Genomic DNA, 15,080 nt, shown 5'->3' with positions numbered 1-15,080 from the left:
AGTTTTTGCCTCGATTCGTCTTTAGAAACTCATCGTGTTACTTACCAGTAAGAAGTCACGCGATCAGCTGGGTTTAGTTGTATTCTTAAGTTTCGAAATGTTGATATATTCAAAAACGAAATTCTGCTCTACTTTATTTATTCCAGCTATATATCATCATGGTCAACTAATGAAGAAAGATATACCAAATAATGGGTAATGTATAGTTTTAATATATATATATAATTGCCTTGGATTTTTCTCTTTGATCCTCGAAAATCTTTGTGTGGTCTGATTTTGATTATGTACCTAGGTAGGTACCTAAGGTATGGATACCGATCATCTGAGATCCTTGCAGCTAAGAATCCACTTTGATCGCTTGCGTGGAGTGGACTACGAACTAGAGATCCCCATCAGTATGTATCGAAGCGACGCGGCTTAAAGGTCTGCACATGAGAGTTTGTCGCTTATTAAAGTCGACCGCTAAACTCTTATAGCGTTGGCTACGACCTCAGTTATGATCTAGGAGTAGCTGAGGTTTCCGTGTCCAATCAATCTTTAAGGAGGTTTATGATATTAAGCTAACTGCTTTCACATTTCACCTTGAAACAGAGTAATGGAAATAAGGGGTTCCTTGCAGTCCACAGAGGTACCTACAATTATATGTACCTAGCTCCAGGGTTACACTTAAGGCATATCTTAAGTCTTGTATAGTTACCTAGAGGTAGTTATGTATTTTAATCGTACCACATTTAACAGGTTGCGCTAAGTGTAAACCATGAATAAATAAAGTTCTCAATCGGCGACTAAACTCCTGGGGATAAAATAGTCTCTCGAATAGATTCCGTCACATCATAGTAATGCCTGGCATCATTCCGCCACCTAAACTAAAGTGTCAAATAGCGAGCTACTAACCTAAGGTGGCGGAACATTCTAAACATTGGCCGGCCTATTGCCCCGGGACTCGTGAAGTTCAATCCTCCCGTCAAGTTACATTGAATATCTTCCATGGTAACTATGATATTTCCCCCAGTTCCCTTCGTGAATACTGAGTAAAACTGTAGCACTATCCCCGCCGGCCACCTTCGTTGACGTGTTCGTGCATCAACTTACAGAGTCCAAAGACCTGCGCTACTACTATTGCTAAGAAAAGATAATTCTGTGGCCTTGAGAATCATGACGAGCAATTTGGATATTCAAGTTTCCTCCTTGGCTGCCGGCTTCTCGATAGGCTTTGGTATATTGACAGTTTGGGAGGCCGTAAAACAAACACGTCGAAATCGAAATCCCCTCCGTAGCACATATGTGAGTAACTACTTCAAAATTTACGAACTATGCAGCATATCTGCTCAGGACAATGTCTCTCTAGAGGCGCACACATCTAATACCTCTGTTCTCCCGACATTCTAACATGATGTCTTGATAGATTTACATGCTTTGGGGGGAGATCGTAGCAAATTTAGCTATTCTTATTGTTGGTTACCTTTGGATCGATGGACATTTCGGAGACAGCCCGACGTAAGTATCTGCTAACGATTCCCCGAACATGCGTTGTTGCAGCTAGCTAAATCGCCATCATCACAGTGTACTACTTTTATTTTTTATATTGTTTTTCTGGGTGTTCGAAATTCAGTTACTGATGCAAATCATCATAAATCGAATTGCGGTTATTGCAGAGCGTCAAGACACTATATGGAAGCTCAAATACGGGACTGCTATCATCATCACAGCTATCAACGTCGCAGTTTTCTGCATTTTTATTCCATCTCACCTTGTCCCTCCCGTAAGCCAGCTGTGAGTAAATTGCAATTTCCTGCCATGAAAAATTACTAACATGATACTTAAAGGTACGTTGATATTAACAAGTACTGGGATAGAACTTCCAAGTGTCTTATCCTTCTCGTTGACGCCACCCTCAATTATTACTTCTCACGGACAGTTAGAAAGCGGCTTGTTGAACAGCATGGCTTGGTCAAGTACGCTCCTCTGGCCAAATTTAACGATAAGCTCATGGTCCTCTCGGTTCTTATGGATGTAAGTGGCAACTAAAGCGTGTTCTTAAAAGCTATACGAAGCTAACTTGTAATTCAATTAAGGTCATGCTCATTTGTTTAATGTCCCTCCCGAACTCAATCGTCTTCGTTCAATTCCATCCTGTCGCGTATATGGTGAAACTCAATATCGAAATGTCTATGGCTACCTTAATTACTAGAGTCGCTCGAGATGCGGGAATAAGAGACGAAGAGAACGACGCCTCTCTTTCATACTCAAATAATCGAAGCCAAGTTGGACGATCAAATATCCACCATAGCCATAACGATGCCGTACTGATGAACACATACCACACAACAACCGTAGAGGGCCGAGGATCAGAAGAGGACTTCGAAGGTATGAATAATATGAACGGAATCCATAGAAGAGTCGATGTTCGGATAGAAAGCATATCGAACTCGGAGACTGCGTCTAACCACGAACTGGACAAAGTAGGAGGGAGATCCTTCGACAGAGTTGAGGATGAGATATCATTGACTAATCATCCCGGACACCCAAGGCGTGCCTAATAAGTAGATAGCTCGTCGGATCCTCTTTAGGTCAAGCGGCTTACCTCACGCATTTCTTTCTGTATTGTTTACTCCGGATCCTCGTAACATAAGGAGAAACGACGGGAACATGACACATGCTCATTTGCTAATGATAAATGTAGCAAGAGGATGGGATAAAACGGACAGCGTCCGGCTTTTTCTTTTTTGTTTCATTTCATGGTATATACTTCGATGTGAAATATTGTAGAAACCCGATATTTCACTCACTACACACACGTTAACAAGCTTAATTAAAAAATGATACCCCCAGGCAAATAATAATGATTAAACGGAGATGTGTGCCGAAATATCCGAATAGTTGACTTAAGTGTTGAGAATGAGGTAGCTTTCACGAAGAATGACACTCTACTTAAGACTTGAAAACCCACGCATTAAATCGATATCTATACCTTACATAGGGGAATTAGCTGGGATAGACGAAAGTTAAATACTACCATCATCTTCCAACTCCTCTGCTTCCATGTCGAAGAATAGGGGGAAAGGTTGATACTTAAACGTAGTGGTCCGTGCATATACGTGACTTACACCACTTGTAAGCGATTTGACAGCTGTCTACAGACGTTTAGAAAGTACCTGAGATATAGGTACTTTATACACCTCAGCTTTGAAATAAGGATTAAAGATATTGGTGGTGACTGATGACTGATGACAAATTAAATATATATATATAGGTAATTATGTATTAATAATTAATCTTGATTAGGATATAGTTACCGATGTTTAATTCACAATATGGTCGCACTCTGTCGTCATGCCGTTGATTCCTCATCACCCCCTCACTAATACCTTGGGTACATAAGGCTGACCTACCTCATATAACTACCTCTCAAGATACCCGTCTATATTCGATCCTCTCGACAATATACGCTTTAAAATCATACACTACTCGCCAACATCAGGGATTTATATATACCTATATATACATTTAACGATTCGGATATTTTGACCATGGCCGACAAGCTTTATATTTCCGAAACCCCTGAAGATGTTAAAAACGCTAAAGGCCTCCACCTGATCACGCAGAATACCCCAAACGGGCAAGCCGTGCAGATCCTCCTAGAGGAACTTGCCGAGACATATGGCACATCGTGGACGACTACACTGATTGATATCTCGACCAATGAGCAGAAGAAGGAATGGTTCCTGCGATTGAATCCTAACGGGCGCATTCCGGTGTTGGTTGATAACAACCAAAGCCCCCCTTTCACTGTCCATGAGACGTCAGCTCAATTGTGGTATTTATTGCAATCTACAGACAAGGACAACAAGTTCGGCTTCGCAGATGGCCTTGAGAGTAATGAAGCGCTGCAGTGGACCTTCTTCTGGCATGGATCCGGAGCCCCTTATCAAGGCCAGGTCGCCCACTTCACCCGGGTTGCTCCTGAGAAGATTGAATGTAAGTCTTCAAATTAGTATGAAAGCACTAGCAGAGAGTTAACACGACGAAGATGCTATCAATCGCTTCAGGAACGAGACGCTGAGAGTTTTTGGGGTGCTTGAGATTAGACTCTCCGGAAAGTACACCGGTGAGCCAAGGGAATACCTAGCTGGCAAAGGGAAAGGGAAATATTCCGTGGCAGACATTAAGACCTGGCCTTGGGTCAAAGGGTGGGAAAAGAGCGGTTTCACCAAGCAGGAGTTTGAGAAATTCCCGTATTTATTACAGTGGATTGACCGCATTGCCCAGCGCTCTGCCGTGCAGAAGGGAATCGGAGCCAAGTACATCAAGTCTTAACTTATATCGGAATTTATTCCAAAGTTGAATAGGTAGTAATTACATCAACCGTTTTCCAAAATCTTGGATATGGTGTCAGCATGTCTCGGAACCGTGCTGGTGATTAGCGCTATTAATGAACACATTTCGGGTGGCTGTCGCATTTAGTGGGGAAGTCCCTTCATAAATCCCTAAAATACATACATTCGGAGGGGAGGGGCATAACCTAGGCACTTCTTCTAAGAGCAAAGTGTGCCTAGGTAGGTAAACTACCTAGGTTACTACCTGTTCATAGTACTTGAACCACGCCTAGACCCTTCTGTGACTGTATATTCCTTAGTAACCATGATCCGATGGCTTCCATCCGTTGCCCTCGCCGATCCCCCAGGTGTCCCACTTTCATCGAATGTAATCCCAATCGTTTGATGTCTCGAGAAGTTTAAAGAACCTTCCTCGCGATTTATAGAGTCTCCTTGGCCTCTATCTACGATGATATGCTCTTCAGAGTCCCATGCTGTGTCGTTCGGCTCGGAAAAGGAGAGATTCTGCCTTCGTACTGCAGATGCGGTGCGACCCGGCATACTACTAAGCTTGTAACCCCTAGTGTCTCCTTGGCTTGTGGCTCTTGATCTACTCGCACTAAGACCCTTTTCGATAAACCTTCTAAATATCGGGTACACCATGGGCATGTTCGTTAGGACGACCGAAACGAAAGATTCACGGACAGACCAGTAGCCTGACTGAGCAGGATCAATATCGCCGAGCTATTTGATCGAGTTTTTCAGCGGTTAGTTTCAGTTTATCCAGTACCAGTAGAATACAAAACTCAAAGCGCATCTATAAAGGAGACAAGTTTAAAGGGCGAGGGCTTACTGTAAAGATAGAAACACATCTTAAAATACCAAATGCCATTTCAAGAAAACCACCGCTAAACATGATTAGAAGTATCAGCTTCTTTCTCCAGGGAAGATGTGACTTCCACACCACCTAGATATTGAATCATGTTAGTTCAGTTATAATCTTAATTCTTAATTATAAGATAATAGACGTACAGGTAACGGTATAGCCATCAGATAGAAATCAGTGAGTGTATTCGTAATCATGACAAATATAGTTTGGACAGTTGAAATTGCAGGCATGCAGTTGTCTAATGACATGTTAACATTCTTCAATTGAAACTGCATACAGGTCGCCCCTAATACTCACTTCCTGGCGAAGGATTAATTTGCCACTGATGGTGGAAAGGAATGCATTTCAAGAAGGCGACGAGTAAGCAAGATATATAAGTCACACCAACGATGATGATGCCACAGCGTATTAGCCGATGCATGTTGTTAACTCCCTCTCTATAGAAATAGTTAGTATCGGAATATTTCTCGAGTCATCCTTGTTGGCTTACGTTAGACGCGCGTAATATACCAACCAGCATGCCTTTAATAGCCAGAGAAGCGTAGTATAGAGTATAAGACCAGCAACATGAGTCTTTGACCCATTCACTCGTAGATACCACTCATTCGACTGCTGGTCAAGGGTTGCACGCTGCGCGTCAGTCATCGCATTATTGGCCAGGCCTTTCCAGCGAGCCACAACAAGATATGCCATGAGCGATTCTGCCGTATGGGCTACCTAAGAATGGCAGTTAGTAATGAAACTTGATTAACTCCAATTATGACTGAGTAACTTGCAACAGCCAGAAACATGATGGCATCATCCCAGGCTAGACTTCGCCATCCTAAGATCGAAAATCTGCTATAATAGCGAAGGGCGACAACAATGTAGGCGGTTCCTTGTAACCCCCAAACCTCTCGGATGAAAGCTTGTTCAGTCTCGCTCGCCATGATAAGTTTTTTTATGCAAAACTGGAGTTCTAATGAGATCTTAAGGTAGAGTACTCGTTAGTTCGAGAATAACCGATCAAAGTTCCTGGGGATGTCGCTCACTTAACGGTAGCAACTTATTACTTAGGAGTTGTTTCCAGTTTCCAAGGACACTACTGCATTGAGAGGAGGTAGATGTCTTCTCATAGCTCAACAAAGATCTAGAGCAGCAGGCAACAGCAGAAATGTTGATTTCAACGGCGAGCTTTGCCAGCTGGAAAGTAAAGCTGTTTGATGATCTCGATTCCAGCCTCTGATACTTGTTTAGTGGCCAATTTTCCCCTGTTAGTGGTTGCGATCAATCATAAAGTTTCCCCATGTCAATAAGTATCGTGAAACAGCCACCGTAGAAATACGACAAGGAAAGGAAAATGAGAAATAGCAGAACTGAACGGCATATACGTTCTCTTCATCATGGAAACGTGTGGTATTCCCTATCCTAAAGTTCATATATGTGGGTCTTATTAATATAAGAGGTAGAATTCCATTGGACCCAAGTGCGGGTATTGGCATGGATTCACCGCGTTTCCGGTGTAGGACGAGCATGTGTATTAATAGGGAACCTAATGTGAGTTTTACAAGGTTGGAGTTGCGATCATCTATATTTGCAGGTCTATCTTAGGGTGGCGTCGCCATGGCTAGGTGCCTACCTCTACGTTTACTTTCGCAAAGATTCAGTGGCTTGTAAAGTGTCACCGTATAAGGGGAGAGGATAAACTGGTGCTTTCTAGACAATCCTTGAGGACTAACTAGGATATGAGACTGTCCTACCAATCCGGTGAACATTTGAATAAATTACTTCAACTTTGATGTGATATCATAGTTACCAAATATTATATTTTCAACGATCTATAAGATAGATCAGAATGTCTACAGCCCCGGTAAACCTAGACAATGACACACTCAATCTTTTTATCTTAAATCAATTCTTTAATTTTGGCCCTTTTCTTTGTCCCGAACTTATATAAACTTCCTTTTTTTTATCTGTCATTAATTGAACATATTCGTCAACTCTCTCCAGTCAAATGCATTAACACTAAACCTACCAGCCGTCTTAACATCATTTTACAAGTCACCTATTTATAGTATACAATACCAAGTGGTTAAAAAAACAGTTTATTACGAGCAGTCATATTTATCCTCAAAATCTGTGTGAGATATTTATTCTATCACCTGTTTAGCTTCGGAATTAAGCGCCATCATGAGCCCCCAAACCGTACGAGAAGAGCAACTACCGCTTATCCATCCTCCCCCATCCAATTCAGAGCCAGGGGAAACATTTCCTTATAAATATCATGATACGCGGTTTCCCGGTATCAGGCGCCCATTGTATGATAGCTGCACACGACCTGAAGATCACTTCAAATCTAAAAAGCGGTCACGTAGTAATTCACTTGATGCCAGTTTACTTCGTATAAAAAACCACGAATCACATTTCGCGTCAAAGTCCCCCCCTATAGGAGTTACCAGGACAAGGTCGGGAGAACCGCCCCAAATAATTCCTAACACATCTTCACTACAAGTATCCCCGGTCGAGAACATCGACATTCGACCACCTACTGTCAAGGAATTCATTTCCCGAAAAGATCCCAAGATAGCCGCCTGGCTTGATATTGACGACCCGAGACCACCAACTCTAGTAAAGTCTTATCCGACATACGCGACCTCAGACTCCATCACAATGGACGGTACTCAGACTACAACCGGTAAACGCAAGGGATATGATTTAATGAATGAAAGATTTCGGTCCCATACTCTCGGTCTTAATTCGATCGAGATACAAGAAAGCTACACTAAGGTTCCAGAGTGGGTTCAGAGGCAGCTGAACGAGATACATGCTTGCCCAATAGATGACATTCCCAACAATATACACGGGATACATAGGAGATATTCGAATGTTGCTACTGAGGGAACATACGAGGCTGAGTATGTCGATGAACTTATTAAGGCTTTCGACCTCATGCGTGAAAACTGGGTTGAAGTTAGAAAGACGAAAGCTTCACAGGATACCAATAACCCTCCGGGTCTTACGGCTTTTAATGACGATAGAGAAATCCAAAATCGTATAGAACTTGAACAATTAGAGACATTAAAACATGCCGTTTCCGCAGATACAGAAGACCCCGAGGCCTCTCTATCCACGAGTCTGCTTAAGTATAACATTAGAGTTCCATTTCTTCCCGAAACTTGCTCCCTAAGGAAATGGAAAAGGCCATTGATGATCCCGGTGCCGGATATACTTTTCGAGTATAAATCTTCGCGCATACCCGAGATGTCTGATCTAGACGAAAGAGCATCGGATACATATGCCTGCCAATGTTTCTGGCCTAATAATAGTAACCTTTGTTTTCCGTATATGGTCCTAGAAATAAAAGGGCACAGGGAATCCATAATCAAAGCCGAGAATCAAGAGATTATTAGTGGCCGGATATCCTTAGATACTACTTGGCCGATACTTGGAAACCGAGATATGGTTTTTCTTATTAGCACAACGCCATACCTTGCACACATTTCCGTCATGTGGAGGGATATAAGCCAGGCTACGCAACAGCCGTATTACAAAGTGAAGTTCCTCACCGGTTTTGCCTTGATGAAACTCGAAGAATTTAAAGGATTCCGAACATTATTGTATCGTATACAATATTGGGCGGAAACGAACAAGCTAAAGCAAATCCAACAAGGATTGAAAAAAATGGAAGGACGAACTAGCACAACGTATATAATCGAAACCAAGTTGAGATTCACTTTATTTTTATTTTCAAGAGATAATTGACTAACCTAGGTTAACGGCTTGCTAAATGACTGTCTGATTAGGTTGTATGTATCTCTCAAGGTAGGTAGGTAGGTAGTCAACCCTATTAGGTGACTTGAACACTCTATTTTCTCGTAATTGTTAGTGTCGCTGGTTCTCACGATTTCACGATTTCACGATTTCACGATTTCACGATTTCACGATCTCAACATAGATGATCAATCAATTCGTCAGCAATTCTCATTAATATGACTGCCTTCAACATCCCAATCAGTACCACGTATCGGCTGTGTGACATGATGTCTTACGTGACGCAAGTGGGCTCCGCTCGCTTTCACGAATTGGCCCGAGGTTACCTGAGATAATGTCTGTCATGGCATTAGTGACTACCAATGATACGGCTTCAATGCGCGGGTTACATTAAACCATGGGGGGGTGCTGTATTACATAGCTAACCTTCCTAAGGTAGACTGATCGCCTTCCATTGCCGGGTTTTGGGCCCGGATGCGGGCTAAGATCACGTAGCGTGAGGAGCGGCTATGTATGTCTGGTTCTTAGCGACCTGTCATAAATCGACCCCATGAGAATACCTGCCTACTCTCATTTTCTTAGAGTAATGTTTTGTGAATCATGGCTGAAGATCGCCACGGATTTTTTCTGAAATCCTTTATCGCAATCCCATTTCCCTTTTAAAATCTACGCGGCATAAATTGCGCTTTAATTTTTCTAATTATCGCAGTTTCTGGCCGCCCTCCTAGCAACATCACAGCTTGAAGTATTAATACAAACGACTTGGTAAAGATGGCTGACAGTGAACATTTGCCCGAGTCAAATGTCGACGTGTACGTCAATATGTATATCTGCTTTTAGAGTGCCTATGTTAACTTGCTTGCTAGGCTTATTATCGGCGCCGGACCAGCAGGGTGAGTTACGCGAAGCTTTCATCGAGTAATTTCTTTTCGTCTCATACTTACGCTCGTGATAACTTAGGTTGATGGCTGCTTGCTGGATGGCACACTGCGGTGTGTCAACTCGTATCATTGATAAAAGGGGCACTAAGATCTTCTGCGGACAAGCAGATGGGCTTCAATGTCGTAGTCTTGAGATATTCGACAGTCTCGGCTTCGCAGATCGAGCATGGAATGAAGCGCACCATATGATTGAGGTAACATTCCCAGAACAATGATTGGATTCTCTGCTAACCTTACGTGGGATAGATATGTATGTGGGTAAGTGCGATTAGCTCTCCTCGGTGCGCGGTGATGTCTAAAACTATAGCTAGAATCCTGGCCCTGAGGGCGTGATACGCCGTTCAGATCGCATTCCAGATACGATTGTAGGCCTTTCTCGATTCCAGCAAATTACCCTACATCAGGGACGCGTCGAACGCTTTTTCCTAGACAATATCAAAAAGTACTCCAAGGACACCATCAAAGTAGAGCGCGGGGTTATTCCCGAGTCTCTTGAGATTGATGAGCTGAAAGTCAAGGACCAGTCTTCCTACCCAGTTACTGTAAAGTTACGTCACCTCACCGACGAAGAGGCCACGCCTAAACAGCAGATCAGCGCAAGCAAGATCTCAGACGGTCTCTTCCGGAGTAATTTAACGCACAAGGACGACGAGGACGATTTGATTCAGAAGAGCAAGTCACGAGCGGGAACAGGCGAAGTAGTCCATGCGAAGTATGTCATCGGATGTGATGGTGCACGCAGCTGGACTCGCCGTACCTTGGGCTTCGAGTTACAGGGCGAGGCAACGGATTTTATCTGGGGTGTCCTTGACATTATACCCATTACTGATTTTCGTAAGTGCTCAACGAAAATTCTATCCCCTACTAGACCTAAGCTACGCGCCTTAACACGCTTGACTTAGCTGATATCCGAATGCGATGTGCTATTCATTCGGCTGAGAATGGTAGCTTGATGGTAATCCCTCGCGAAAATAAATTAGTCCGACTTTATATCCAGTTGAAGGAGGTAACTCCGGACGCTTCCGGCCGCGCAGACAGGTCTAAGATCACTCCCGATCTCATTTTGAATGCCGCCAGAAAGATTCTTAGTCCGTATAAAATCGACTACGAATACTGCGATTGGTGGACTGCGTATCAGGTATAGTTACCACCCTTCTACGTACGACTTAGTATCGCGCTGGATACACGTATTAATGCTTTGTAGATTGGACAAAGAGTTGGCACACAATTTGACGCTCATGAGCGCGTCTTTCTTGCCGGAGATGCTGTACACACACATTCCCCGAAAGCTGGCCAGGGTATGAATGTTTCTATGCACGACACTTATAATCTTGGCTGGAAAGTAGCCCTTGTCGCGAAAGGTATCGCAAAGCCGAGTATTTTGAGCACCTACCAAACTGAGCGGCGCGCCATAGCTCGTGATCTCATTAACTTTGATCATCGCTTTAGTAGGTTATTCTCCGGGAGACCAGCTAAGGGTGTCATGGATGCCGAAGGTGTAAGTATGGAGGAGTTCAAAGAAGCCTTTCTAAAAGGCAACCTATTCGCATCCGGCCTGATTGTCAATTATGGACCCAGTAACCTTGTCGCGAAGGCCGTACATGAATCAGAACAGAGTGAGCTAAGCAATTCGACCTCCACAAGCATATCAGTCGAGACATTCGCGAAGAAACAGGCTCTGGCTACCGGCCTCCCTGTTGGGATGCGCTTCAATAGCTTCAAGGTAGTTAACCAGTCCGATGCGCGACCTTGGCACTTTCAACAGAAGCTCAAGTCCGATGGTCGATTCCGCGTGGTCCTTTTTGCAGGAAATATTTTGAACCCCTCACAGAAGAACCGCGTAGAACAATTCTGTGAGGCTCTCGATGCGCCAAATAGCTTTTTTCGTACTTTCAACCCTGCTAGCCCACCACTGGACACGGTAATCGAGGTTTTGACAATACACTCTGCCAAGAGGACTGAAACAGACTTGATCAGAGATTTCCCTGAGATTCTTCATCCTTTCAATACGCATACTGGGTGGGACTACGATAAAGTGTTTGTGGACGACGCAAGCTACCACGAGGGCGTTGGGGATGCTTATATCAACTACGGGGTAGACAAGGAGCGAGGGTGCGTTGTGGTGGCAAGGCCTGACCAATATGTCGGCTGGGTCGGTGATCTTGAGGACTTTGATGACCTGCAGAGATATTTTGAGGGATGCCTCGTGCTTAGTGCTCAGGCATGATTATTGAGATCTTCACATATTAATATATAGCATATCGTAGACACGGGTTGACCTAAACATCTACGAATATGGGTGCGTGGGGAAACAAGCGTCCATTACTTACCTTAGGTACCTATATATATCTTAACCTACCTTGGTAGACTACTCTGATATTAGTTATTTGGATTAGTTTGACCTAGCTCGGTAGCCAAGGAATCTCCTTCGTATATATTCAATACAGATACTGGAAATGTAGCTTGTCGTCGTTCTGGCACTGGTCATCCGTCATTTGTTCGCGAGTTTTATCCCGCCTCTTATTGCTAAGTATCAATAATACAAACGCGGCACAAGTTAGTATGAACCCCAATATCGTGAAGGCGAGACCTATGGAAAAACCGGTAGGATACCGCGGACGCTCGGTAGTGATAAAGACATTCGAGCTAATGAAATTGGCACAGTTGGCAAACCCGGACATCCAGGCCATACCGACGGCAAGATACTTGCGGCCGCGCAAGTTGGCACTGAGCCATCCCATTAAGATAGACATCTGTGGGAAAGTTCCCGCTGCCATAAAGAAAAGCGCGAGATATCGTACCCCAGCTTCTGGAACATAAGCTACCATGATACTCCATCCGATAGCCTGTAAGCATATACAAATAAGAAGGAAGGACATGCGCATATCGAGACGCGAAGCAAGCCAAGTAATAGCAAAAGTAGAGACGCTACCAGTTACCCATACAGGCATCATCATAAGTTGTACGGTAGTTGCCGTCCAGCCGAGCTCGATGAAGATTGTCGGCGAGAAAGAAGCTATCGAGGATGCCTTTACGTTGGCGCAGAAAAAACATAGTGTTAGAATGCAGATTCTCCAATCAACGAGGACCTTACAGATAGGAACACTATCCGCAGCTGAGCCCTTAGCTTCAGCGCCGCGAGATGCCTCAAGAAAGATGTACGAGATGATTGCGCTTCTGAGTTGATAGAAACCAAGATTGCGCATCCTGAGGGAATTGAAAAACCAGGCAAAGCGAACAGCTACCTCGGGTCTTGTGTAGTACATCGAGATCATATAAGTCGCACTAGCCGGAAGAGAGGACTCAAAGACACCCAGCAGGAAACGGACTGTGAGCAGACCATCATAGCTTCTAGCTAGACCCTGACACACGCCGAGGACGCCTACAGGTCTGTTAACGTCAAAGGTAACGAGAAGCCGAACCATAAGCATAAATCGAGTGATAGCTGACCTAAGAGGAACACCTGTCCACCAATACCAGGGCGTATCGTGTTCAGATTTAGAATCAAGTTCGCCGAGACCTCGGCCAGTACGAAAGGAATATAGAATATCCACAGTGCCGTATTGTATCCATCAGATGGCATATCCAGGGCCATTTCCAACCGGTTCGGCTATCCAATACCCAGACTTCGTACGTTTGCCATATTCGTTCGATCTAAGAATAGCAGCATATATAGGATCCCCATGATTGGTATGATTAATACGTCGCGCTTCCACCGAACTGCACGGTCTAGTTTGCGTACTTATTCCGTGGTGGGGATACCGGCCTCCCTGTCTGTCGAACTGTCTCTCTTTTCCTCGAGCTTCTGGTCCTCCTCCCGCGGGACAGACGCGGAAGTTACGGCCATCCTCATGATCTAATGACGGAGCCATGATCCGAAGGATGAGGCCGGGTAGAACAATGTCCTAGTAGACTTATAATTTGATAGGAAGATTAAGGTACTGGAATGGGCCATTGATGGAGAATAATAGAGGCGGGTAACAAGGTAGCCATATTTCCATTCCACGTATACCTGAGTAAAGACAGAGATCAGCCTCGATGCGAAATGTAACTTACGTGCATGCTTGGCATGCAATACGTGCCTAATACAGCACTTCTAACCGACGAGGCTATACGGTAAGTGATGATTAAATACTGGCCGACCCTATAATGGATGCAAGGTGTTCCTTCATCTCTTACGCGTTCAGGTCCGATGAAAATGTTTCAATTAGTTATTAGTTGTTCTAATGAAGTTGTTTCGTAGGACTTACCAGGTACATTAGAGGATCATCATACCCTAGCAGCCCTGAACGTGGAACGGGCCAGCCCGGTAGCGTACCTAAACCATCAAAAGCATCCCTGTAGTGCGCTGTAACCCTGGTTATTACAGGTACCGAGTTCCTTTTCGAAAGGGCCAAGATTCTCCAGCTGAGAATTGATACTCATCTAGTCAGGAATCATACATGAGCCACGATAGGTAGTCTAAAGATTTCACGTAAGAACCATAATGAGTTGGTGGATATTATACCTAATATAAAGACTACCTAGGTAGACATATCTCGCGCTCATAAACTCGAAAGTGCTTATAAGTAAACCGAGCCGCATTTCCTTTAACTAGATAATATACTCATAACCTCTTACAATCACTGCTATATATATATATTTGCTCGGTGAACAGCAAGTCAGCAGTCAGTGGCCAGCGCGCCTTAGTGTAGTCAATGATCTACCCACGCTCGGCTTACACTTACCATTCTCAGCTAAGAAGTTGGCATATTAAAATTGCAGGATAGCTTTTAGTCAAAGGCGTGAAGTTAGTTGAGCGACCTGTGCCGCGCTTTTACATCCGAGCCAGCTATCCAAGCCAGCTATCCAAACCAATGGGTCGGGGTTCGACTTTGTCGGCCCTACCGGCCGACTGAGTCCATCAAAGTCATCATAGTTAATATAAGAATACTACACTATGCACACTATTTGAGCAGATCATAAATATCTCTCTATAGTTATAACTTACTTTGTAAATACCTGACTACCTACCTATATTAAAACAGGTGGACGCCGGCATTCCCCGAACTAAGAATATGGTGGTTTATTGCTGGGTTAGGTATCTGACGTGCCACTTGCTCGCTGTGCCGCCACGCACACGGGAGCATATATAGATGCGGCACGGTATGATCTGTACCCAGTGTGGGTTGATATGTGATAAAT

General features: G+C 43.9%; 6 protein-coding genes across 6 annotated transcripts; 4 read left to right on the top strand and 2 right to left on the bottom strand.

Annotated features, from left to right (window-relative positions):
* Positions 1–831: 831 nt before the first annotated feature.
* F4813DRAFT_351620 (uncharacterized protein) lies at positions 832–3,034 on the top strand. The gene is made up of 5 exons (XM_049242427.1): positions 832–1,284; positions 1,406–1,497; positions 1,564–1,773; positions 1,827–2,013; positions 2,076–3,034. The coding sequence occupies exons 1-5, from the start codon at positions 1,156–1,158 to the stop codon at positions 2,538–2,540; spliced, it is 1,083 nt and encodes a 360-aa protein (XP_049102265.1). The 5' UTR covers positions 832–1,155; the 3' UTR covers positions 2,541–3,034.
* Positions 3,035–3,289: 255 nt separating this feature from the next.
* F4813DRAFT_351619 (glutathione S-transferase) lies at positions 3,290–4,378 on the top strand. Its single transcript, XM_049242426.1, has 2 exons — positions 3,290–3,978; positions 4,031–4,378. Exons 1-2 carry the CDS (start codon positions 3,531–3,533, stop codon positions 4,315–4,317), a joined length of 735 nt encoding a protein of 244 aa, XP_049102264.1. The 5' UTR covers positions 3,290–3,530; the 3' UTR covers positions 4,318–4,378.
* A 136-nt stretch (positions 4,379–4,514) lies between these two features.
* Positions 4,515–6,134, bottom strand: F4813DRAFT_401235 (uncharacterized protein; the record flags this gene model as incomplete). Its single annotated transcript, XM_049248380.1, has 6 exons — positions 4,515–5,060; positions 5,170–5,283; positions 5,349–5,443; positions 5,503–5,642; positions 5,696–5,922; positions 5,985–6,134. 6 exons carry the CDS (start codon positions 6,132–6,134, stop codon positions 4,578–4,580), a joined length of 1,209 nt encoding a protein of 402 aa, XP_049102263.1. The 3' UTR covers positions 4,515–4,577.
* A 1,059-nt stretch (positions 6,135–7,193) lies between these two features.
* F4813DRAFT_351616 (uncharacterized protein) lies at positions 7,194–9,363 on the top strand (the record flags this gene model as incomplete). The annotated part of the gene is made up of 1 exon (XM_049242425.1): positions 7,194–9,363. A coding segment is annotated over exon 1 (1,568 nt), but the record flags the coding sequence as incomplete, so codon positions are not given.
* Positions 9,364–9,446: 83 nt separating this feature from the next.
* On the top strand, positions 9,447–12,363 carry F4813DRAFT_351614 (putative phenol 2-monooxygenase). Its single transcript, XM_049242424.1, has 7 exons — positions 9,447–9,767; positions 9,822–9,848; positions 9,916–10,090; positions 10,143–10,154; positions 10,208–10,730; positions 10,799–11,034; positions 11,101–12,363. Exons 1-7 carry the CDS (start codon positions 9,727–9,729, stop codon positions 12,121–12,123), a joined length of 2,037 nt encoding a protein of 678 aa, XP_049102261.1. The 5' UTR covers positions 9,447–9,726; the 3' UTR covers positions 12,124–12,363.
* F4813DRAFT_319710 (MFS general substrate transporter) lies at positions 12,229–13,856 on the bottom strand. The gene is made up of 2 exons (XM_049240975.1): positions 13,347–13,856; positions 12,229–13,278 (listed from the first exon to the last, which is right to left on the bottom strand). Exons 1-2 carry the CDS (start codon positions 13,489–13,491, stop codon positions 12,335–12,337), a joined length of 1,089 nt encoding a protein of 362 aa, XP_049102260.1. The 5' UTR covers positions 13,492–13,856; the 3' UTR covers positions 12,229–12,334.
* Positions 13,857–15,080: the final 1,224 nt, after the last annotated feature.

This window comes from Daldinia decipiens (assembly GCF_022478715.1).
Source record: "Daldinia decipiens strain CBS 113046 unplaced genomic scaffold F4813scaffold_7, whole genome shotgun sequence".
Lineage (NCBI taxonomy): Eukaryota > Fungi > Ascomycota > Sordariomycetes > Xylariales > Hypoxylaceae > Daldinia > Daldinia decipiens.
This window is presented reverse-complemented; position numbering and strand designations above follow the sequence as displayed.

What these genes read in the sequence shown, in the direction of transcription:
- F4813DRAFT_319710 (XM_049240975.1), bottom strand. Translation starts at nt 13,491, where the DNA reads ATGGCCCTGGATATGCCATCTGATGGATACAATACGGCACTGTGGATA. An exon ending in TGGACAGGTGTTCCTCTTAG is followed by an intron (nt 13,279 to 13,346) that starts GTCAGCTATCAC and finishes ACAGACCTGTAG; the next exon opens with GCGTCCTCGGCGTGTGTCAG.
- F4813DRAFT_351614 (XM_049242424.1), top strand. Translation starts at nt 9,727, where the DNA reads ATGGCTGACAGTGAACATTTGCCCGAGTCAAATGTCGACGT. An exon ending in TATACCCATTACTGATTTTC is followed by an intron (nt 10,731 to 10,798) that starts GTAAGTGCTCAA and finishes CGCTTGACTTAG; the next exon opens with CTGATATCCGAATGCGATGT. An exon ending in ATTGGTGGACTGCGTATCAG is followed by an intron (nt 11,035 to 11,100) that starts GTATAGTTACCA and finishes AATGCTTTGTAG; the next exon opens with ATTGGACAAAGAGTTGGCAC.
- F4813DRAFT_351619 (XM_049242426.1), top strand. Translation starts at nt 3,531, where the DNA reads ATGGCCGACAAGCTTTATATTTCCGAAACCCCTGAAGATGTTAAAAAC. An exon ending in TGCTCCTGAGAAGATTGAAT is followed by an intron (nt 3,979 to 4,030) that starts GTAAGTCTTCAA and finishes AACACGACGAAG; the next exon opens with ATGCTATCAATCGCTTCAGG.
- F4813DRAFT_351620 (XM_049242427.1), top strand. Translation starts at nt 1,156, where the DNA reads ATGACGAGCAATTTGGATATTCAAGTTTCCTCCTTGGCTGCCGGCTTC. An exon ending in ATCCCCTCCGTAGCACATAT is followed by an intron (nt 1,285 to 1,405) that starts GTGAGTAACTAC and finishes ATGTCTTGATAG; the next exon opens with ATTTACATGCTTTGGGGGGA. An exon ending in TCCTCTCGGTTCTTATGGAT is followed by an intron (nt 2,014 to 2,075) that starts GTAAGTGGCAAC and finishes AATTCAATTAAG; the next exon opens with GTCATGCTCATTTGTTTAAT.